Here is a 26,533-nt window from a genome sequence, read left to right as displayed (position 1 = left end):
AGACCAAATTTTTTTCATAGGTCGACTCGTGTTATTTTCAAAACCAAGATACAATAGACGCAAAGTCTTATCTTAGGTCGACCCGCATGTTTTCATAGCCAAAGTACTGCCTACAGAAAGCCGTTTCATAGGTCGACCCGCATTGTTTTCATAACCAAGATACAGGCGACCTAAAGTCTTATCATAGGTCGACCTGCATTGTTTTCATACCCAAGGTACAGCCAACCCAAAGTCTTGTCATAGGTCGACCCGCATTGTTTTCATAACCAAGATACATAAGACCCAAAGTCTTTTCATAGGTCGACCCGCATTGTTTTCATAACCAAGATACATAAGACCCACAGTCTTTTCATTGGTCGACCCGCATTGTTTTCATAACCAAGATACATAGGACCCAAAATCTTCTCATTGGTCGACTCATCTTGTTTTCATACCCAAGATACAGCCGACCCAAAGTCTTGTCATAGGTCGACCCGCATTGTTTTCATAACCAAGATACATAAGACCCAAGGTATTTTCAAAGGTCAACCTGCATTGTTTTCATATTCACGATACAATCGACCCAAAGTCTTACCCTAGGTCGACCCGCATTGTTTTCATAACCAAGATACATAAGACCCAAAGTCTTTTCATTGGTCGTACCGCATTTTTTTCATAACCAAGATACAGTCCACCTAAAGTCTTATCATAGGTCAACCCGCATGCTTTCCATACTCAAAGTACAGCCGACCTAAAGTTTTCATAGGTCGACCCGCATTGTTCTCATAAACAGAATACATCAGACCAAAAGTATTTTCATAGGTCGAATCATGTTATTTTCATAACCAACATACCTTAGACCCAGAGTCTTATCTTAGGTCGACCCGCATGTTTTCATATCCAAAGTACAGCCGAACCAAATTCTTTTCATAGGTCGACCCGCATTGTTTTCATAACCAGGATACATATGACCCAAACTCTTTTCATTGGTCGACCCGCATTGTTTTCATAACCAAGATACAGTCGACCTAAAGTCTTATCATAGGTCGACCTGCATTGTTTTCATACCCAAGGTACAGCCGACCCAAAGTCTTGTCATAGGTCGACCCGCATTGTTTTCATAACCAAGATACATAAGACCCAAAGTCTTTTTATAGGTCGACCCGCATTGTTTTCATAACCAGATACATCAGACCCAAAATCTTTTCATTGGTCGACCCGCATTGTTTTCATAACAAAGATACATAAAACCCAAGTTCTTTTCATAGGTCGACCCGCATTGTTTTCATAACCAAGATACATAAGACCCAAAGTTTTTTCATAGGTCGACCCGCATTGTTCTTATAAACAGAATACATTAGACCAAAAGTATTTTCATAGGCCGACTCATGTTACTTTCATTACCAACATACCTTAGACCCAGAGTCTTATATTAGGTCGACCCGCAAGTTTTCATACCGAAAGTACAGCCGACCCAAATTTTTTTCATAGCTCGACCCGCATTGTTCTATTAATCAGAATACATTAGACCAAATTTTTTTCATAGGTCGACTCGTGTTATTTTCAAAACCAAGATACAATAGACCCAAACTCTTATCTTAGGTCGACCCGCATGTTTTCATAACCAAAGTACTGCCAACAGAAAGCCGTTTCATAGGTTGACCCTCATTGTTTTCATAACCAAGATACAGGCGACCTAAAGTCTTACCATAGGCCGACCTGCATTGTTTCATACCAAAGGTACAGCCGACCCAAATTCTTTTCATCGGTCGACCCGCATTGTTTTCATAACCAAGATACATAAGACCCAAAGTTTTTTAATTGGTCGACCCGCATTGTTTTCATAACCAAGATACAGTCGGCCTAAAGTCTTACCATAGGTCGACCCGCATTGTTTTCATAACCAAGATACAGCCGACCCAAAGTCTTCTCATTGGTCGACTCACCTGGTTTTCATACCCAAGACACAGTCGGCCTAAAGTCTTAACTTAGGTCGACCCGCATTGTTTTCATACCCAAATTACAGCCGACCCAAAGTCTTTTCATAGGTTGACCCGCATTGTTTTCATAATCAAGATACATAAGACCCAAAGTCTTCTCATTGGTCGACTCACCTGGTTTTCATACCCAGACACAGTCGGCCTAAAGTTTTAACTTAGGTAGACCCGCATTGTTTTCGTACCCAAGATACAGTCGACTTAAAGTCTTATCATAGGTCAATCTGCATTCTTTTTATACCCAAAGTACAGCTGACCCAAACTTTTTTCATAGCTCGACCCGCATTGTTCTAATAACAAGAAAACATTAGACAAATTTTTTTCATAGGTCGACTCGTGTTATTTTCAAAACCAAGATACATTAGACCCAAAGTCTTATCATAGGTCGACCCGCATGTTTTCATACCCAAAGTACTGCCGACAGAAAGCCGTTTCATAGGTCGACCCGCATTGTTTTCATACCTAAGGTACAGCCGACCCAAAGTCTTGTCATATATCGACCCGCATTGTTTTCCTAACCACGACACAGTCGGCCTAAAGTCTTAACTTAGGTCGACCCGCATTGTTTTCATACCCAAATTACAGCCGACCCAAAGTCTTTTCATAGGTCGACCAGCATTGTTTTCATACCTAAGGTACAGCCGACCCAAAGTCTTGTCATATATCGACCCGCATTGTTTTCCTAACCAAGACACAGTCGGCCTAAAGTCTTAACTTAGGTCGAACCGCATTTTTTTCATAACCAAAGTACAGCCGACCTAAAGTCTTATCATAGGTCAACCTGCATTGTTTTCATACCCAAAGTACAGCCGACCCAAACGTTTTTCATAGCTCGAACCGCATCGTTCTAATAACAAGAAAACATTAGACCAAATTTTTTTCATAGGTCGACTCGTGTTATTTTCAAAACCAAGATACATTAGACCCAAAGTCTTATCATAGGTCGACCCGCATGTTTTCATACCCAAAGTACTGCCGACAGAAAGCCGTTTCATAGGTCGACCCGCATTGTTTTCATACCTAAAGTACAGCCGACCCAAAGTCTTGTCATATATCGACCCGCATTGTTTTCCTAACCAAGATACAGTCGACCTAAAGTCTTATCATAGGTCGAACCGCATTGTTTTCATAACCAAAGTACAGCCGACCTAAAGTCTTATCATAGGTCAACCTGCATTGTTTTCATACCCAAAGTACAGCCGACCCAAACGTTTTTCATAGCTCGAACCGCATCGTTCTAATAACAAGAATACATTAGACCAAAAGTATTTTCATAGGTCGACTCATGTTATTTTCATTACCAACATACCTTAGACCCAGAGTCTTATATTAGGTCGACCCGCATGTTTTCATACCGAAAGTACAGCCGACCCAAATTTGTTTCATAGCTCGACCCGCACTGTTCTATTAACCAGAATACATTAGACCAAATTTTTTTCATAGTTCGACTCGTGTTATTTTCAAAACCAAGATACAATAGACCCAAACTCTTATCTTAGGTCGACCCGCATGTTTTCATAGCCAAAGTACTGCCGACAGAAAGCCGTTTCATAGGTCGACCCTCATTGTTTTCATAACCAAGATACAGGCGACCTAAAGTCTTATCATAGGCCGACCTGCATTGTTTCATACCAAAGGTACAGCCGACCCAAAGTCTTTTCATCGGTCGACCCGCATTGTTTTCATAACCAAGATACATAAGACCCAAAGTTTTTTAATTGGTCGACCCGCATTGTTTTCGTAACCAAGATACAGTCGGCCTAAAGTCTTACCATAGGTCGACCCGCATTGTTTTCATAACCAAGATACATAAGACCCAAAGTCTTCTCATTGGTCGACTCACCTGGTTTTCATACCCAAGACACAGTCGGCCTAAAGTCTTAACTTAGGTCGACCCGCATTGTTTTCATACCCAAGATACAGTCGACTTAAAGTCTTATCATAGGTCAACCTGCATTCTTTTTATACCCAAAGTACAGCTGACCCAAACATTTTTCATAGCTTGACCCGCATTGTTCTAATAACCAGAATACATTAGACAAATTTTTCTCATAAGTCAACTCGTGTTATTTTCAAAACCAAGATACATTAGACCGAAAATCTTATCTTAGGTCGACCCGCATGTTTTCATACCCAAAGTACTGCCGACAGAAAGCCGTTTCATAGGTCGACCCGCATTGTTTTCATACCTAAGGTACAGCCGACCCAAAGTCTTGTCATATATCGACCCGCATTGTTTTCCTAACCAAGATACAGTCGACCTAAAGTCTTATCATAGGTCGAAACGCATTGTTTTCATAACCAAAGTACAGCCGACCTAAAGTCTTATCATAGGTCAACCTGCATTGTTTTCATACCCAAAGTACAGCCGACCCAAACGTTTTTCATAGCTCGAACCGCATCGTTCTAATAACAAGAATACATTAGACCAAATTTTTTTCATAGGTCGACTCGTGTTATTTTCAAAACCAAGATACATTAGACCCAAAATCTTATCTTAGGTCGACCCGCATGTTTCCATTACCAAAGTACTGCCGACAGAAAGTCGTTTCATAGGTCGACCCGCATTGTTTTCATACCTAAGGTACAGCCGACCCAAAGTCTTGTCATATATCGACCCGCATTGTTTTCCTAACCAAGATACAGTCGACCTAAAGTCTTATCATAGGTCGAACCGCATTGTTTTCATAACCAAAGTGCAGCCGACCTAAAGTCTTATCATAGGTCAATCTGCATTGTTTTCATACCCAAAGTACAGCCGACCCAAACGTTTTTCATAGCTCGAACCGCATCGTTCTAATAACCAGAATACATTACACCAATTTTTTTCATAGGCCGACTCGTGTTATTTTCAAAACCAAGATACATAAGACCCAAAGTCTTATCTTAGGTCGACCCGCATGTTTTCATACTCAAAGTACTGCCGACAGAAAGCCGTTTCATAGGTCGACCCGCATTGTTTTTTATTACCAAAGGTACAGCCGACCCAAAGTCTTGTCATAGATCGACCCGCATTGTTTTCATAACCAAACCAAGATACATAAGACCCAAAGTCTTCTCATTGGTCGACTCACCGTGTTTTCATACCCAAGATACAGTCAGCCTAAAGTCTTATCATAGGTTGACCCGCATTATTTTCATAACCATGATACATAAGACCCAAAGTCTTTTCATTGGTCGACTCGCGTTGTTTTCATACCCTAGACACAGTCGACACAAAGTCTTAACTTAGGTTGACCGCATGCTTTCATACCCAAAGTACAGCCGACAGAAAGTCGTTTCATAGGTCAACCTGCATTGTTTTCATATCCAAAGTACAGCCGACCCAAACTTTTTTGATAGCTCGACCCGCATTGTTCTAATAACCAGAATACATTAGACCAATTTTTTTTTCATAGGTCGACTCGTGTTATTTTCAAAACCAAGATACTTTAGACCCAAAGTCTTATCTTAGGTCGACCCGCATGTTTTCATACCCAAGGTACTGCCGACAGAAAGCCGTTTCATAGGTCGACCCGCATTGTTTTCAAACCAAAGGTACAGCCGACCCAAAGTCTTGTCATAGATCGACCCGCATTGTTTTCATAACCAAGATACATAAGACCCAAAATCTTCTCATTGGTCGACTCATCTTGTTTTCATACCCAAGATACAGTCGGCCTAAAATCTTTTCATAGGTCGACCCGCATTGTTTTCATGCCCAAGTTACTGCCGACCCAAATTCTTTTCATAGGTCGACCCGCGTTGTTTTCATACCCTAGATACAGTCAACCCGAAGTCTTATCATATATTGACCCGCATTGTTTTCATACCCAGATTACAGCCGACCCAAACACCTATCTTAGGTCGATCTGCATTGTTTTCATAACCAAGTTACATTAGACCCAAACTCTTAACTTAGGTCGACCCGCATGCTTTCATACCCAAAGTTCAGCCGACAGAAAGTCGTTTCATAGTTCGATCCGCCATATTTTCATAACAAAGATACATCAGACCAAAATTTTTTCATTGGTCGACTCGCGTTGTTTTCATACCATAGATACAGTCGACCCGAAGTGTTATTATAGATCGTCCCGCATTGTTCTCATACTCAGAGTACAGCTGACCCAAAGCCCTATCTTAGGTCGACCTGCATTGTTTTCATAACCAAGTTACATTAGACCCAAAGTCTTAACTTAGGTCGACCCGCATGCTTTCATACCCAAAGTACAGCCAACAGAAAGTCGTTTCATAGGTCGAACCGCAATATTTTCATAACCAAGATAAATATGACAAAAAGTCTTTTCTTTTTGGTTGACCAGGAATGTTTTCATAACCACGATACAGTCGATCTAAAGTGTTATCATAGGTCGACACGCATTGTTTTCATAACCAAGATACATAAGACCCAAAGTCTTTTCATTTGTCGACCCGCATTGTTTTAATAACCAAGATACAGTCCACCTAAAGTCTCATCATAGGTCAACCCGCATTGTTTCCATACCCAAGGTACAGCCGACCTAAAGTCTTGTCATAGGTCGACCCGCATTGTTTTCATAACCAAGATACATAAGACCCAAAGTCTTTTCATTGGTCGAACCGCATTGTTTTCATAACCAAGATACGGTCCACCTAAAGTCTCATCATAGGTCGACCCGCATTGTTTTCATAACCAAGATACATAAGACCCAAGGTCTTTTCAAAGGTCAACCTGCATTGTTTTCATAACTAAGATACATAAGACCCAAAGTCTTTTCATTGGTCGACCCGCATTGTTTTCATAACCAAGATACAGTCCACCTAAAGTCAGTTACAGCCAAACCAAAACTTTTTCATAGCTCGACCCGCATTGTTCTAATAACCAGAATACAATAGAACAAAAGTTTTTTCATAGGTCGACTCGTGTTATTTTCAAAACCAAGATACATTAGACCCAAAGTCTTATCTTAGGTAGACCCACATGTTTTCATACCCAAAGTACTGCCGACAAAAAGCCGTTTCTTAGGTTGACCCGCATCATTTTCATAACCAAGATACATAAGACCCAAAGTCTTTTCATTGATCGACTCGCGTTTTTTTCATACCCTAGATACGGTCAACCCGAAATGTTATCATATGTCGACCCGCATTGTTTTCATACCCAGAGTACAGCCGACCCAAAGCCCTATCATAGGTCGACCTGCATTGTTTTCATAACCAAGATACATAAGATCCAAAGTCTTTTGATTGGTTGACCCGCCTTGTTTTCATACCCAAGATACAGCCGACTCATAGTTTTTTCATAGCCCGACCCGAACTGTTCTAACAACCAGAATACATTAGACCAAAAGTTTTTTTCATAATTCGACTCGTGTTATTTTCATAACCAAGTTACATTGGACCCAAAATTTTAACTTAAGTCGACCCGCATGCTTTCAAACCCAAAGTACAGCCGACAGAAAGTCATTTCATAGGTCGACTCGCGTAGTTTTCATACCATAGATACAGTCGACCCGAAGTGTTATCAAATGTCCACCCGCATTGTTTTCATACCCAGAGTACAGCCGACCCAAAGCCCTATGATAGGTCGACCTGCATTGTTTTCATAACCAATTTACATCAGACCCAAAATCTTAACTTATGTCGACCCGCATGCTTTCAAACCCAAAGTACAGTCGACAGAAAGTCATTTCATAGGTCGACCCGCAACATTTTCATAACACAGATACATAAGACCCAAATTCTTTTCATTGGTCGACTCGTGTTGTTTTCATACCATAGATACAATCGACCCGAAGTGTTATTATATATCGACCTGCAATGTTTTCATAACCAATTTACATTAGACCCAAAGTCTTAACTTAGGCCGACCCGCATGCTTTATTACCCAAAGTACAGCCAACAGAAAGTCGTTTAATAGGTTGACCCGCATTGTTTCCATAACCAAGACACAAACGACCCAAAGTTTTTTCATTGGTCGACTCGCGTTGTTTTCATACCCTAGATACTGTCGACTTGAAGTCTTATTATAGATCGTCCCGCATTGTTTTCATACCCAGAGTAAAGCCGACCCAAAACCCTATCATATGTCGACCTGCATTGTTTGCATAACCAAGATACACATGACCAAAAGTCTTTTCATTGGTTGACCAGGATTGTTTTCATAACCAAGATACAGTCGACCTAAAGTGTTATCATAGGTCGACTCGCATTGTTTTCATACACAAGTTACAGCCGACCCAAAGTCTTTTCATTGGTCGACCCGCCTTGTTTTCATACCCAAGATACCGTCGACCTGAAGTCTTATCATTGGTCAACCCGCATTGTTTTCATACCCAAAGTACAACCGACCCAAAATTTTTTCATAGCTCGACCCGCATTGATCTAATAACCAGAATACATTAGACCAAAATCTTTTTCATAGGTCGATTCATGTTATTTTCATAGCCAAGATACATTAGACCCAAAGTCTTAACTTAGGTTGACCCGCATGCTTTCATACCCAAGTTACAGCCAACCCAAAGTCTTTTCATTGGTCGACCCGCCTTGTTTTCATACCAAAAATACAGTCGACCTAAAGTCTTATCATTGGTCAACCCGCATTGTTTTCATACCCAAATTACAACCGACCCAAAATTTTTCAAAGTTCGACCCGCATTGTTCTAATAACCAGAATACATTAGACCAAAAGGTTTTTCATAGGTCGACTCGTGTTATTTTCATAACCAAGATACATTAGACCCAAAGTCTTAGTTTAGGTCGACCCGGATACTTTCACACCCAAAGTACAGCCGACAGAAAGCCGTTCCATAGATCGACCCGCATTGTTTTCATAACCAAGATACATACGACCCAAAGTTTTTTCATTGGTCGACCCGCGTTGTTTTCATACCCTAGATACTGTCGACTCGAAGTCTTATTATAGATCGTCCCGCATTGCTTTCATACCCAGAGTACAGCCGACCCAAAACCCTATGATAGGTCGACCTGCATTGTTTTCGTAACCAAGTTACATCAGACCCAAAATCTTAACTTAGGCCGACCCGCATGCTTTCATACCCAAAGTACAGCCAACAGAAAGTCGTTTAATAGGTTGACCCGCATTGTTTCCATAACGAAGACACATACGACCCAAAGTTTTTTCATTGGTCGACTCGCGTTGTTTTCATACCCTAGATACTGTCGACTTGAAGTCTTATTATAGATCGTCCCGCATTGTTTTCATACCCAGAGTACAGCCGACCCAAAACCCTATCATAGGTCGAACTGCATTGTTTGCATAACCAAGATACACATGACCAAAAGTCTTTTTATTGGTTGACCAGGATTGTTTTCATAACCAAGATACAGTCGACCTAAAGTGTTATCATAGGTCGACCCGCATTGTTTTCATACCCAAGTTACAGCCAACCCAAAGTCTTTTCATTGGTCGACCCGCCTTGTTTTCATACCCAAGATACAGTCGACCTGAAGTCTTATCATTGGTCAACCCGCATTGTTTTCATACCCAAAGTACAACCGACCCAAAATCTATTCATAGCTCGACCCGCATTGATCTAATAACCAGAATACATTGGACCAAAATCTTTTTCATAGGTCGATTCGTATTATTTTCATAGCCAAGATACATTAGACCCAAAGTCTTAACTTAGGTCGACCCGCATGTTTTCATACCCAAGTTACAGCCAACCCAAAGTCTTTTCATTGGTCGACCCGCCTTGTTTTCATACCCAAAATACAGTCGACCTAAAGTCTTATCATTGGTCAACCCGCATTGTTTTCATACCCAAAGTACAACCGACCCAAAATTTTTTCAAAGCTCGACCCGCATTGTTCTAATAACCAGAATACATTAGACCAAAAGGTTTTTTAATGGTTGACTCGTGTTATTTTCATAACCAAGATACATTAGACCCAAAGTCTTAATTTAGGTCGACCCGGATACTTTCATACCCAAAGTACAGCCGACAGAAAGCCGTTCCATAGATCGACCCGCATTGTTTTCATAACCAAGATACATACGACCCAAAGTTTTTTCATTGGTCGACCTGCGTTGTTTTCATACCCTAGATACTGTCGACTCGAAGTCTTATTATAGATCGTCCGGCATTGTTTTCATACCCAGAGTACAGCCGACCCAAATCCCTATAATAGGTCGACCTGCATTGTTTTCATAACCAAGTTACATCAGACCCAAAATCTTAACTTAAGTCGACCCGCATGCTTTCAAACCCAAAGTACAGTCGACAGAAAGTCATTTCATAGGTCGACCGGCAATATTTTCATAACACAGATACATAAGACCCAAATTCTTTTCATTGGTCGACTCGCGTTGTTTTCATACCATAGATACAGTCGACCCGAAGTGTTATCATATGTCGACCTGCAATGTTTTCATAACCAAGTTACATTAGAACCAAAGTCTTAACTTAGGTCGACCCGCATTGTTTTCATACCCAAGTTACAGCCAACCCAAAGTCTTTTCATTGGTCGACCCTCCTTGTTTTCATACCCAAGATACAGTCGACCTAAAGTCTTATCATTGGTCAACCCGCATTGTTTTCATACCCAAAGTACAACCGACCCAAAAAATTTTTTCATAGCTCGACCCGCATTGATCTAATAACCAGAATACATTAGACCAAAATCTTTTTCATAGGTCTATTTGTGTTATTTTCATAGCCAAGATACATTAGACCCAAAGTCTTAACTTAGGTCGACCCGCATGCTTTCACACCCAAGTTACAGCCAACCCAAAGTCTTTTCATTGGTCGACCCGCCTTGTTTTCATACCCAAAATACAGTCGACCTAAAGTCTTATCATTGGTCAACCCGCATTGTTTTCATACCCAAAGTACAACCGACCCAAAATTTTTTCAAAGCTCGACCCGCATTGTTCTAATAACCAGAATACATTAGAACAAAAGGTTTTTCATAGGTTGACTCGTGTTATTTTCATAACCAAGATACATTAGACCCAAAGTCTTAATTTAGGTCGACCTGGATACTTTCATACCCAAAGTACAGCCGACAGAAAGCCGTTCCATAGATCGACCCGCATTGTTTTCATAACCAAGATACATACGACCCAAAGTTTTTTCATTGATCGACCTGCGTTGTTTTCATACCCTAGATACTGTCGACTCGAAGTCTTATTATAGATCTTCCGGCATTGTTTTCATACCCAGAGTACAGCCGACCCAAATCCCTATAATAGGTCGACCTGCATTGTTTTCATAACCAAGTTACATCAGACCCAAAATCTTAACTTAGTTCGACCCGCATGCTTTCATACCCAAAGTACAGCCGACAGAAAGTCGTTTCATAGGTCGAACCGCAATATTTTCATAACCAAGATAAATATGACAAAAAGTCTTTTCTTTGGTTGACCAGGAATGTTTTCATAACCACGATACAGTCGACCTAAAGTCTTATCTTTGGTCAACCCGCATTGTTTTCATACCCAAAGTACAACCGACCCAAAATTTTTTCAAAGCTCGACCCGCATTGTTCTAATAACCAGAATACATTAGAACAAAAGGTTTTTCATAGGTTGACTCGTGTTATTTTCATAACCAAGATACATTAGACCCAATGTCTTAATTTAGGTCGACCCGCATGCTTTCAAACCCAAAGTACAGTCGACAGAAAGTCATTTCATAGGTCGACCGGCAACATTTTCATAACACAGATACATAAGACCCAAATTCTTTTCATTGGTCGACTCGCGTTGTTTTCATACCATAGATACAGTCGACCCGAAGTGTTATCATATGTCGACCTGCAATGTATTCATAACCAAGTTACATTAGACCCAAAGTCTTAACTTAGGCCGACCCGCATGCTTTCATACCCAAAGTACAGCCGACAGAAAGTCGTTTAATAGGTTGACCCGCATTGTTTCCATAACCAAGACTCATACGACCCAAAGTTTTTTCATTGGTCGACTCGCGTTGTTTTCATACCCTAGATACTGTCGACTTGAAGTCTTATTATAGATCGTCCCGCATTGTTTTCATACCCAGAGTACAGCCGACCCAAAACCCTATCATAGGTCGACCTGCATTGTTTGCATAACCAAGATACATATGACCAAAATTCTTTTCATTGGTTGACCAGGATTGTTTTCATAACCAAAATACAGTCGACCTAAAGTGTTATCATAGGTCGACCCGCATTGTTTTCATACCCAAGTTACAGCCAACCCAAAGTCTTTTCATTGGTCGACCCGCCTTGTTTTCATACCCAAGATACAGTCGACCTAAAGTCTTATCATTGGTCAACCCGCATTGTTTTCATACCCAAAGTACAACCGACCCAAAAATTTTTCATAGCTCGACCCGCATTGATCTAATAACCAGAATACATTAGACCAAAATTTTTTTCATAGGTCGATTTGTGTTATTTTCATAACCAAGAAACATTAGACCCAAAGTCTTAACTTAGGTCGTCCCGCATGCTTTCATACCCAAGTTACAGCCAACCCAAAGTCTTTTCATTGGTCGACCCGCCTTGTTTTCATACCCAAAAAACAGTCGACCTAAAGTCTTATCATTGGTCAACCCGCATTGTTTTCATACCCAAAGTACATCCGACCCAAAATTTTTTCATAGCTCGACCCGCATTGTTCTAATAACCAGAATACATTAGACCAAAAGGTTTTTCATAGGTCGACTCGTGTTATTTTCATAACCAAGATACAATAGACCCAAAGTCTTAATTTAGGTCAACCCGGATGCTTTCATACCCAAAGTACAGCCGACAGAAAGCCGTTCCATAGATCGACCCGCATTGTTTTCATAACCAAGATACATACGACCCAAATTTTTTTCATTGATCGACCCGCGTTGTTTTCATACCCTAGATACTGTCGACTCGAAGTCTTATTATAGATCGTCCCGCATTGTTTTCATACCCAGAGTACAGCCGACCCAAAACCCTATCATAGGTTGACCTGCATTGTTTTCAAAACCAAGATACATATGACCAAAAATGTTTTCATTGGTTGACCAGGATTGTTTTCATAACCAAGATACAGTCGACCTGAAGTGTTATCATAGGTCGACCCGCATTGTTTTCATACCCGAGTTACAGCCAACCCAAAGTCTTTTCATTGGTCGACCCGCCTTGTTTTCATACCAAAGATACAGTCGAGCTCAAGTCTTATCATTGGTCAACCCATATTGTTTCCATACCCAAAGTACAACCGACCCAAAATTTTTTCAAAGCTCGACCCGCATTGTTCTAATAACCAGAATACATTAGAACAAAAGGTTTTTCATAGGTTGACTCGTGTTATTTTCATAACCAAGATACATTAGACCCAAAGTCTTAATTTAGGTCGACCCGCATGCTTTCAAACCCAAAGTACAGTCGACAGAAAGTCATTTCATAGGTCGACCGGCAACATTTTCATAACACAGATACATAAGACCCAAATTCTTTTCATTGGTCGACTCGCGTTGTTTTCATACCATAGATACAGTCGACCCGAAGTGTTATCATATGTCGACCTGCAATGTTTTCATAACCAAGTTACATTAGACCCAAAGTCTTAACTTAGGCCGACCCGCATGCTTTCATACCCAAATTACAGCCGACAGAAAGTCGTTTAATAGGTTGACCCGCATTATTTCCATAACCAAGACTCATACGACCCAAAGTTTTTTCATTGGTCGACTCGCGTTGTTTTCATACCCTAGATACTGTCGACTTGAAGTCTTATTATAGATCGTCCCGCATTGTTTTCATACCCAGAGTACAGCCGACCCAAAACCCTATCATAGGTCGACCTGCACTGTTTGCATAACCAAGATACATATGACCAAAATTCTTTTCATTGGTTGACCAGGATTGTTTTTATAACCAAGATACAGTCGACCTAAAGTGTTATCATAAGTCGACCCGCATTGTTTTCATACCCAAGTTACAGCCAACCCAAAGTCTTTTCATTGGTCGACCAGCCTTGTTTTCATACCCAAGATACAGTCGACCTAAAGTCTTATCATTGGTCAACCCGCATTGTTTTCATACCCAAAGTACAACCGACCCAAAAATTTTTCATAGCTCGACCCGCATTGATCTAATAACCAGAATACATTAGACCAAAATTTTTTTCATAGGTCGATCTGTGTTATTTTCATAACCAAGAAACATTAGACCCAAAGTCTTAACTTAGGTCGTCCCGCATGCTTTCATACCCAAGTTACAGTCAACCCAAAGTCTTTTCATTGGTCGACCCGCCTTGTTTTCATACCCAAAAAACAGTCGACCTAAAGTCTTATCATTGGTCAACCCGCATTGTTTTTATACACAAAGTACATCCGACCCAAAATTTTTTCATAGCTCGACCCGCATTGTTCTAATAACCAGAATACATTAGACCAAAAGGTTTTTCATAGGTCGACTCGTGTTATTTTCATAACCAAGATACAATAGACCCAAAACCTTAATTTAGGTCAACCCGGATGCTTTCATACCCAAAGTACAGCCGACAGAAAGCCGTTCCATAGACCGACCCGCATTGTTTTCATAACCAAGATACATACGACCCAAATTTTTTTCATTGATCGACCCGCGTTGTTTTCATACCCTAGATACTGTCGACTCGAAGTCTTATTATAGATCGTCCCGCATTGTTTTCATACCCAGAGTACAGCCGACCCAAAACCCTATCATAGGTTGACCTGCATTGTTTTCAAAACCAAGATACATATGACCAAAAATGTTTTCATTGGTTGACCAGGATTGTTTTCATAACCAAGATACAGTCGACCTAAAGTGTTATCATAGGTCGACCCGCATTGTTTTCATACCCAAGTTACAGCCAACCCAAAGTCTTTTCATTGGTCGACCCGCCTTGTTTTCATACCAAAGATACAGTCGACCTCAAGTCTTATCACTGGTCAACCCATATTGTTTCCATACCCAAAGTACAACCGACCCAAAATTTTTTCATAGCTCGACCCGCATTGTTCTAATAACCAGAATACATTAGACCAAAAGTTTTTTCATAGGTCGACTCGTGTTATTTTCATAACCAAGATACACTAGACCCAAAGTCTTAACTTAGGTCGACCCGCAAGCTTTAATACCCAAAGTAAGCCGACAGAAAGCCGTTTCATAGATCGACCCGCATTGTTTTCATAACCAAGATACATACGACCCAAATTTTTTTCATTGGTCGACTCGCGTTGTTTTCATACCCTAGACACTGTCGACTCGAAATCTTATTATAGATCGTCCTGCATTGTTTTCATACCCAGAATACAGCCGACCCAAAACCCTATCATAGGTTGACCCGCATGCTTTCATACCCAAAGTACAGCCGACAGAAATTCGTTTCTTAGGTTGACCCGCTTCATTTTCATAACCAAGGTACATTAGACCCAAAGTCTTAACTTAGGTCGACCCGCAAGCTTTCATACCCAAAGTACAGGCGACAGAAAGCCGTTTCATAGATCGACCCGCATTCTTTTCATAACCAAGATACATACGACCCAAAGTCTTTTCTTTGATCGACTCGCGTTGTTTTCATACCCTAGATACCGTCAACCCGAAGTGTTATCATATGTCGACCCGCATTGTTTTCATACCCAGAGTATAGCCGACCCAAAGCCCTATCATAGGTCGACCTGCATTGTTTTCATAACCAAGATACATAAGATCCAAAGTTTTTTCATTGGTCGACCCGCCTTGTTTTCATACCCAAGGTACATTCGACCCTAAGTTTTTTCATAGCTCGATCCGCATTGTTTTAATAGCCAGAATACATGAGACCAAAAGGTTTTTTTCATAGTTCGACTCGTGTTATTTTCATAACCAAGATACATTAGACCCAAAGTCTTATCTTAGGTCGACCCGCATGTTTTCATAACCAATATACATAAGATCCAAAGTCTTTATATTGGTCGACCCGCCTTTTTTTCATGCCCAAGATACAGTAGACCTAAAGTGTCATCATAGGTCAACCTGCATTGTTTTCATACTCAAAGTACAGCCGACTCAAAGTTTTTCATAGCTCGACCCGCATTGTTCTAATAACCAGAATTATTTAGACCAAAAGTTTTTTCATAGGTCGACTCGTGTTATTTTCATATTCAAGATACATTAGACCCAAAGTCTTATCTTAGGTCGACCCGCATGTTTTCATACCCAAAGTACTGCCGACAGAAAGCCGTTTCATAGGTCGACCCGCGTTGTTTTCATACCAAAGGTACAGCCGACACAAAGTCTTGTCATAGATCGACCCGCATTTTTTTCATAACCAAGATACATAAGACTCAAAGTCTTTTCATCGGTCGACTCGCGTTGTTTTCATACCCTAGATACCGTCGAGTCGAAGTCTTATTATAGATCGTCCCGCATTTTTTCATACCCAGAGTACAGCCGACCCAAAACCCTATCATAGGTCGACCTGCATTGTTTTCATAACCAAGTTACATTAGACCCAAGGTCTTAACTTAGGTCGACCCGCATGCTTTCATACCCAAAGTACAGCCAACAGGGAGTGGTTTCATAGGTCGACTCGCATTGTTTTCATACCAAGGGTACACCCGACCCAAAGTCTTGTCTTAGATCGACCCGCATTGTTTTCTTACTCCAAGTACAGTCGACCCAAAGTCATATCATAGATCGACCTGCTTTGTTGTCATACCCAAGGTACAGCCGACCCAAAGTCTCTTTAAAGGTCGACGCGAATTTTTTCATAACCAAGATACATTACACCCAAAGTCTTATCTTTAGTCAACCCGCAGGCTTTCATACCCAAAGTACAGCCGACAGAAAGTTGTTTCATAGGTCGACCCGCTTTGTTTTTATACCAAAGGTACAGCCTACCCAAAGTCTTGTCATAGATCAACCCGCATTGTTTTCATACCCCAGGTACAGTCGACCCAAAGTCTTATCGTAAATCGACCCGCATAGTTTTCATACCCAAGGTGCAGCCAACCCAATGTCGTTCATAGGTCGGCCAGCATTGTTTTCATAACCAAGATACATTAGACCCAAAGTCTTATCTTAGGTCGATCCGCATGCTTTCATACCCAAAGTACAGCCGACAGAAAGTCGTCTCATATGTTGGCCCGCATTGTTTTCACATTCAAGGTACAACAGCCAACCCAAAGTCTTGTCATAGATCGGACCGCATTGTTTTCATACCCCAGGTACAGTCTACCCAAAGTCTTATCATAGATCGACCTGCATTGTTTTCATACCCAAGGTACAGCGGACCCCAAGTCTTTTCATACGTCAACCGGCATTGTTTTGATACCCAAGGTACAGCCAAACCAAAGTCTTTTCATAGGTCGTCGCGAATTAATTTCATAACCAAGATACATTACACCCAAAATTTTATCATTAGTCGACCCTCATGCTTTCATACCCAAAGTACAGCCGACAGAAAGTCGTTTCATATGTTGGCCCGCATTGTTTTCACATTCAAGGTACAGCCAACCCAAAGTCTTGTCATAGGTCGACCCGCATTGTTTTCATACCAAAGGTACACCCGACCCAAAGTCTTGTCTTAGATCGACCCGCATTGTTTTCTTACTCCAAGTACAGTCGACCCAAAGTCATATCATAGATCGACCTGCTTTGTTGTCATACCCAAGGTACAGCCGACCCAAAGTCTCTTTAAAGGTCGACGCGAATTTTTTCATAACCAAGATACATTACACCCAAAGTCTTATCTTTAGTCAACCCGCAGGCTTTCATACCCAAAGTACAGCCAACAGGGAGTGGTTTCATAGGTCGACTCGCATTGTTTTCATACCAAGGGTACACCCGACCCAAAGTCTTGTCTTAGATCGACCCGCATTGTTTTCTTACTCCAAGTACAGTCGACCCAAAGTCATATCATAGATCGACCTGCTTTGTTGTCATACCCAAGGTACAGCCGACCCAAAGTCTCTTTAAAGGTCGACGCGAATTTTTTCATAACCAAGATACATTACACCCAAAGTCTTATCTTTAGTCAACCCGCAGGCTTTCATACCCAAAGTACAGCCGACAGAAAGTTGTTTCATTGGTCGACCCGCTTTGTTTTTATACCAAAGGTACAGCCTACCCAAAGTCTTGTCATAGATCAACCCGCATTGTTTTCATACCCCAGGTACAGTCGACCCAAAGTCTTATCGTAAATCGACCCGCATAGTTTTCATACCCAAGGTGCAGCCAACCCAATGTCGTTCATAGGTCGGCCAGCATTGTTTTCATAACCAAGATACATTAGACCCAAAGTCTTATCTTAGGTCGATCCGCATGCTTTCATACCCAAAGTACAGCCGACAGAAAGTCGTCTCATATGTTGGCCCGCATTGTTTTCACATTCAAGGTACAACAGCCAACCCAAAGTCTTGTCATAGATCGGACCGCATTGTTTTCATACCCCAGGTACAGTCTACCCAAAGTCTTATCATAGATCGACCTGCATTGTTTTCATACCCAAGGTACAGCGGACCCCAAGTCTTTTCATACGTCAACCGGCATTGTTTTGATACCCAAGGTACAGCCAAACCAAAGTCTTTTCATAGGTCGTCGCGAATTAATTTCATAACCAAGATACATTACACCCAAAATTTTATCATTAGTCGACCCTCATGCTTTCATACCCAAAGTACAGCCGACAGAAAGTCGTTTCATATGTTGGCCCGCATTGTTTTCACATTCAAGGTACAGCCAACCCAAAGTCTTGTCATAGGTCGACCCGCATTGTTTTCATACCAAAGGTACAGCCTACCCAAAGTCTTGTCATAGATCAATCCGCATTGTTTTCATACCCTAGATACAGTCGACCCGAAGTCTTATCATAAGTCGACCAGCATTGTTTTCATACCTAGAGTACAGCCGACCCCAGAGCCCTATCATGGTTCGACATGCATTGCTTTCATAACCAAGATACGTTAGACCCAAAGTCTTTTCATAGGTCGACGCGAATTAATTTCATAACCAAGATACATTACACCCAAAGTCTTATCTTTAGTCAACCCGCAGGCTTTCATACCCAAAGTACAGCCGACAGAAAGTTGTTTCATAGGTCGACCCGCTTTGTTTTTATACCAAAGGTACAGCCTACCCAAAGTCTTGTCATAGATCAACCCGCATTGTTTTCATACCCCAGGTACAGTCGACCCAAAGTCTTATCATAAATCGACCCGCATAGTTTTCATACCCAAGGTGCAGCCAACCCAATGTCGTTCATAGGTCGGCCAGCATTGTTTTCATAACCAAGATACATTAGACCCAAAGTCTTATCTTAGGTCGATCCGCATGCTTTCATACCCAAAGTACAGCCGACAGAAAGTCGTCTCATATGTTGGCCCGCATTGTTTTCACATTCAAGGTACAACAGCCAACCCAAAGTCTTGTCATAGATCGGACCGCATTGTTTTCATACCCCAGGTACAGTCTACCCAAAGTCTTATCATAGATCGACCTGCATTGTTTTCATACCCAAGGTACAGCGGACCCCAAGTCTTTTCATACGTCAACCGGCATTGTTTTGATACCCAAGGTACAGCCAAACCAAAGTCTTTTCATAGGTCGTCGCGAATTAATTTCATAACCAAGATACATTACACCCAAAATTTTATCATTAGTCGACCCTCATGCTTTCATACCCAAAGTACAGCCGACAGAAAGTCGTTTCATATGTTGGCCCGCATTGTTTTCACATTCAAGGTACAGCCAACCCAAAGTCTTGTCATAGGTCGACCCGCATTGTTTTCATACCAAAGGTACAGCCTACCCAATGTCTTGTCATAGATCAATCCGCATTGTTTTCATACCCTAGATACAGTCGACCCGAAGTCTTATCATAAGTCGACCAGCATTGTTTTCATACCTAGAGTACAGCCGACCCCAGAGCCCTATCATGGTTCGACATGCATTGCTTTCATAACCAAGATACATTAGACCCAAAGTCTTTTCATAGGTCGACGCAAATTGTTTTCATAACCAAGATACATTACACCCAAAGTCTTATCTTTAGTCGAACCGCATGTTTTCATATCCAAAGTACAGCCGACAGAAAGTTGTTTCATATGTCGACCCGCATAGTTTTCATACCAAGGGTACATCCGACCCAAAGTCTTATCATAGATCGACCTGCATTGCTGTCATACCCAAGTTCAGCCGACCCAAAGTCTTTTCATAGGTCGACGCGAATTGTTTTCATAACCAAGATACATTACACCCAAAGTCTTATCTTTAGTCAACCCGCAGGCTTTCATACCCAAAGTACAGCCGAAAGAAAGTTGTTTCATAGGTCGACCCGCTTTGTTTTTATACCAAAGGTACAGCCTACCCAAAGTCTTGTCATAGATCAACCCGCATTGTTTTCATACCCCAGGTACAGTCGACCCAAAGTCTTATCATAAATCGACCCGCATAGTTTTCATACCCAAGGTGCAGCCAACCCAATGTCGTTCATAGGTCGGCCAGCATTGTTTTCATAACCAAGATACATTAGACCCAAAGTCTTATCTTAGGTCGATCCGCATGCTTTCATACCCAAAGTACAGCCGACAGAAAGTCGTCTCATATGTTGGCCCGCATTGTTTTCACATTCAAGGTACAACAGCCAACCCAAAGTCTTGTCATAGATCGGACCGCATTGTTTTCATACCCCAGGTACAGTCTACCCAAAGTCTTATCATAGATCGACCTGCATTGTTTTCATACCTAGAGTACAGCCGACCCCAGAGCCCTATCATGGTTCGACATGCATTGCTTTCATAACCAAGATACGTTAGACCCAAAGTCTTTTCATAGGTCGACGCGAATTAATTTCATAACCAAGATACATTACACCCAAAGTCTTATCTTTAGTCAACCCGCAGGCTTTCATACCCAAAGTACAGCCGACAGAAAGTTGTTTCATAGGTCGACCCGCTTTGTTTTTATACCAAAGGTACAGCCTACCCAAAGTCTTGTCATAGATCAACCCGCATTGTTTTCATACCCCAGGTACAGTCGACCCAAAGTCTTATCATAAATCGACCCGCATAGTTTTCATACCCAAGGTGCAGCCAACCCAATGTCGTTCATAGGTCGGCCAGCATTGTTTTCATAACCAAGATACATTAGACCCAAAGTCTTATCTTAGGTCGATCCGCATGCTTTCATACCCAAAGTACAGCCGACAGAAAGTCGTCTCATATGTTGGCCCGCATTGTTTTCACATTCAAGGTACAACAGCCAACCCAAAGTCTTGTCATAGATCGGACCGCATTGTTTTCATACCCCAGGTACAGTCTACCCAAAGTCTTATCATAGATCGACCTGCATTGTTTTCATACCCAAGGTACAGCGGACCCCAAGTCTTTTCATACGTCAACCGGCATTGTTTTGATACCCAAGGTACAGCCAAACCAAAGTCTTTTCATAGGTCGTCGCGAATTAATTTCATAACCAAGATACATTACACCCAAAATTTTATCATTAGTCGACCCTCATGCTTTCATACCCAAAGTACAGCCGACAGAAAGTCGTTTCATATGTTGGCCCGCATTGTTTTCACATTCAAGGTACAGCCAACCCAAAGTCTTGTCATAGGTCGACCCGCATTGTTTTCATACCAAAGGTACAGCCTACCCAATGTCTTGTCATAGATCAATCCGCATTGTTTTCATACCCTAGATACAGTCGACCCGAAGTCTTATCATAAGTCGACCAGCATTGTTTTCATACCTAGAGTACAGCCGACCCCAGAGCCCTATCATGGTTCGACATGCATTGCTTTCATAACCAAGATACATTAGACCCAAAGTCTTTTCATAGGTCGACGCAAATTGTTTTCATAACCAAGATACATTACACCCAAAGTCTTATCTTTAGTCGAACCGCATGTTTTCATATCCAAAGTACAGCCGACAGAAAGTTGTTTCATATGTCGACCCGCATAGTTTTCATACCAAGGGTACATCCGACCCAAAGTCTTATCATAGATCGACCTGCATTGCTGTCATACCCAAGTTCAGCCGACCCAAAGTCTTTTCATAGGTCGACGCGAATTGTTTTCATAACCAAGATACATTACACCCAAAGTCTTATCTTTAGTCGACCCGCTTGCTTTCATACCCAAAGTACAGCCGACAGAAAGTTGTTTCATAGGTCGACCCGCATTGTTTTCATACCAAAGGTACAGCCTACCCAAAGTCTTGTCTTAGATCGACCCGCATTGTTTTCATACCCCAGGTACAGTCGACCCAAAGTCTTATCATAAATTGACCCGCATTGTTTTCATACCCAATGTACAGCCGACCCAAAGTCTTTTCATAGGTCGACCCGCATTGTTTTTATACCCAAGGTGCAGCCGACCCAAAGTCTTTTCATAAGTCGACCAGCATTGTTTTCATAAACAAGATACATTAGACCCAAAGTCTTAGCTTAGGTCGACCCGCATGCTTTCACACCCAAAGTACAGCCGACAGAAAGTCGTTTCGAATGTCGGCCCGCATTGTTTTCACATTCAAGGTACAGCCAACCCAAAGTCTTGTCATAGATCGGACCGCATTGTTTTCATACCCCAGGTACAGTCTACCCAAAGTCTTATCATAGATCGACCCGCATTGTTTTCATACCCAAGGTACAGCCGACCCCAAGTCTTTTCATAGGTCGATCGGCATTGATTTCATACCCAAGGTACAGCGAACCCAAAGTCTTTTCATAGGTCGACCAGCATTGTTTTCATAACCAAGACAGATTAGACCCAAAGTCTTATCTTAGGTCGACCCGCTTGCTTTCATACCCAAATTACAGCCAACAGAAAGTAGTTTCATAGGTCGACCCGCTTTGTTTTTATCCCCAATGTACTGTCAACCCAAATACTTGTCATTGATCGACCCGCTTTGTTCTCACCCCAGATACAGTCTACCCAAAGTCTTATCATAGATCGAGCCGCATTGTTTTCATACCCAAGGTACAGCCGACCCCAAGTCTTTTCATAGGTCGCCCGGCATTGATTTCATACCCAATGTACTGTCAACCCAAATACTTGTCATTGATCGACCCGCTTTGTTCTCATACCCCAGATAAAGTCTACCCAAAGTCTTATCATAGATCGACCCGCATTGTTTTCATACCCAATGTACTGTCAACCCAAAGTCTTGTCATTGATCGACCCGCATTGTTTTCATACCCAAGGTACATTCGACCCCAAGTCTTTTCATAGGTCGACCGGCATTGTTTTCATACCCAAGGTACAGCCAACCCAATGTCTTTTCATAGGTCGACCAGCATTGTTTTCATAACCAAGACACATTAGACCCAAAGTCTAATCTTAGGTCGACCCGCATGCTTTCATTCCCAAAGTACAGCCGACAGAAAGTCGTTTCATTGGTCGACCCGCATTGTTTTCATACCCCAGGCACAGGCGACCCGAAGTCTTATCATTGATCGACCCGCATTTTTTTATAACCAAGGTACAGCCGACCCAAAGTCTTTTCATAGGTCGACCCCCATGGTTTTCATAACAAAGATAAATTAGACCCAAAGTCTTTTCATAGGTCGATCTGCGTTGTTTTCATACCTAAGATACAGTCGACACAAAGACTTATCATAGGTTGATCCGGGTTGTTTTCATACCGAAGGTACAGTCGAACCAAAGCTTTTAGTAGGTCGACCCGTTTTTTTTCATAACCAAGATACATTAGACCCACGTTCTTTTCATAGGTCGACTCGCATTGTTTCAATACCTGAAATACAGTCGAACCAAAGTCTTTTTCTAAGGTTGACCTTTATTCCTTTGATGAGGAGTCAGCGCCTCTTCATAGCTAACATAAATAACTCAAAGGTTTGGTGATTTTCTTACTAATAAAAGCTGCAATTTCTCACGTTCTAGTGTGCTTTATGTAAAGTACGCAACGAGATTAATTAAAAAACAACACGTGCACCACTAAATTGAATTGATTGAAAACCACTATTTCTCCAAAAGAATTTTTCAAATTTATGCGATACAATCGAACGAAATTACTACTACAGCTTAAAATATTTTACAGAGAAACTAGTTAAAGCCAAACCAAACTCTTTTAATCTGTCAATCAATAATCATTTCAAACCAAACTGTGCCTTCCCGAAATTTTCCTCCTTTTGTGAGTTCAAGCACTAGCCGACCTCAAAGGTAATTTTAGATTTTACCTAATATCTCACCACATTTTCAAACTCGGTGGTTTGCAAAATTAGTTGCAATGAGTAACTCACAGAACTGTAAAAGTTCATTGTGTCTCAGACTCCATTTACTCATTAGATTATTCAGCTGAAGTTCGATTTGTTTTCAATTACTCCTCAACCCAATTGAAAAATTCTAGAAGTTTTTTAATCGGGTCGAGTGTCACTCGGATTTTAAGTCAAAACACTGTCGGCCCGACCATTATCTGTTGACTTTTGAGCTTGACCAGCTTTTTTCAACCCATAATCCAGTCTGGCATCCATCATGACGACCACAGTCTTTTCTTTGATAAGTTGACCTCTCAAGTAGAGTGTCTGGAATTCAACTTATAAAAAGATTGTCTTCGACCCTTCTAGGCACCAAAAGACCGAGCTTGACAGATTGTGCGTATAAGAAGGTTTTGGTGGGATCTTAAGGCTTAGCACGAACGAAAACAGTATTCCTCTACGCAGACAACGGTCAATATGGGCGTCCTTGACTTAATTTTAACACAAAAAGTCAAACTCAAATCTGGCTCGACCTCAAACTTGTCCCCATTTTTTAATGTTCTTCTAAAACTGGCCAGTAAGAACTTTAGGTTGCAATTCATTTAGTTACTCATTTTATGTTGTCCTCAAAAATAGGCAAAATTTGAGGCGTGGTATAGCTTTAGGCAAAGTCTTAGAGTAAGTTTGAGTACGGTTTGAGATATACCTCGAGAATGTAAGAAAAGTTTCGAAGAAAAAATGATTGTTTATAAAAAATATTGTCAGAATGATTAAAGGCATTTGATTTACTTAAATTTGTTTATCTGTCAAAAAAGTGTAATTTAAGTCAATGTTTATCCCCCTCCTGTCTCGACTAATTATTATAATTAATATCTGTGTAATTTTCGATAGAGAAAAGTTGAATTAGATTCAAATTGAACAATTTGGGTTCCATTTTTTTTAAGTCTATCGACCTTTTTTGAATTTAGAGTTTAAAACTTTCATGTAGTAAATGTCTGCAGTGCCAAAGTTACAATGCCAGAAGTTACTTCACGCATAGCCAGAATGTTAAAAATCCTAAATTTCGTGCTTTTCAAAACTCACAGAATGCGTGTTTTAAGCAAGAGTCACTTTGATGTCCGGTCTGAACAGAACCGGTACTGGGTTCTCGAAAACGCCAGTTCTCTGTAGTAGCGCCAGAGGTCGAGGCTTTACCATGAAATAAAGTAAAAATTGCGGTAAATAGCGGTGAAAACAATTTTTTTTTCACCGCAAAGTATCTGCATATTTTAGTAGTGAATGCGGTCAAAGTGGTGATTTTTTTTTATAAGAGTTGCGTTGAAATTAGCTGTAAATTTTTCTGTGAGAATTGCTTTTTTTCAGCCACGAATTTTTTCCACAGCATTCACTGCAATTCTCATATCTTTAGCAATTTTAGCATTGCTGGACCTTCTCGACCTGGTTGTGAATAGTTTCGTGTTTTTAAAAGTATCTGCTTTAAGGTACAACGTTAAAGGAACCGAATTCATGTTCATTGACGTCGGAGGTCAAAGAGCGGAAAGACGAAAATGGATCCACTCTTTCGAGATAGTCACAAGTGTCATATTCTTGGCATCCCTCTCGGATTACGACTTGAAACTAGCCGAGAGTAAAACAGACGAGAACCGAATGCGAGAGAGTTTGAAACTCTTCGAGTATATCGCCAATCACAACGCTTTTCAGAGCACGCTTATCATAGTGTTCTTGAACAAGCGTGACTTGTTTGAGGAGAAATTCTCCGCGTCTGATTTTGATAAGCATTTTCCAGAGTTCAAAGAATGGAGAAAGGAGGAAGGACAGTCGAAAAGCATGGAAAGTTGCTTACAATTCATTGAGAAGTTGTACACAAAGAAACTTAAGAATAAAGACAACCCGGACCAGAAAGTCATTTTCCACAAAACTGTCGCTACTAATACTTCAGCTATTTGCGATGTGTTCAACAATATTAAGCAGGAGCTGATTGCGTCATCGCTGAGGAAAGCCGGACTGTTGTAATTGATGAAGTTTACAGTACTGATTTCTTGCAACTAAGTTCTCGCAAAATAAAATTTTAAATATTCTTATTTAGTTATGAATGTTATGAAAGTTGTATAAAATAGCACATCCCTAAAAATTCTCAATTTTTTATATTCGGTAAACATCCCGAAATTGTTTTATATTCATCGTTGAGAAATATTTGATCTTAGAAACCTGTATGAACAATATTTATGCGAATCTATATGCTTTAAAGTTAATGGAAATGGGCGGTGCACATCAGACACTGTTGTGAAACAATCAAGTCAAGCGCATGAAAACTTGACTCAAGTCCTTGAACAAGTTGAAAACGGTTGCCCGCAAATATGTAATCATTAAAAAAACTGTAACAAAAACCTTTACTTAATATAATCTTTTGACTAGAGAGCTTTTTCCCAAAATGTTCTAATTCA

General features: G+C 41.0%; 1 protein-coding gene across 2 annotated transcripts in view; it reads left to right on the top strand.

Annotated features, from left to right (window-relative positions):
* LOC142342526 (guanine nucleotide-binding protein subunit alpha-14-like) overlaps positions 1 to 26,170 on the top strand; it is a 73,299-nt gene extending 47,129 nt beyond the window's left edge. For both annotated transcript variants that reach the window (XM_075393875.1, XM_075393874.1), the window contains exon 4: positions 25,571 to 26,170. In XM_075393875.1, coding sequence (XP_075249990.1) covers positions 25,571 to 26,102 — 532 coding nt within the window. In that variant the 3' untranslated portion in view covers positions 26,103 to 26,170. The remainder of the gene's footprint in view (positions 1 to 25,570) is intronic.
* Positions 26,171 to 26,533: the final 363 nt, after the last annotated feature.

Source organism: Convolutriloba macropyga, chromosome 7, assembly GCF_964194025.1.
Source record: "Convolutriloba macropyga chromosome 7, txConMacr16.3, whole genome shotgun sequence".
NCBI lineage: Eukaryota > Metazoa > Xenacoelomorpha > Acoela > Convolutidae > Convolutriloba > Convolutriloba macropyga.
The sequence above is the reverse complement of the archived record's forward strand: the minus strand, read 5'-3'. Positions and strand labels throughout refer to the sequence as shown.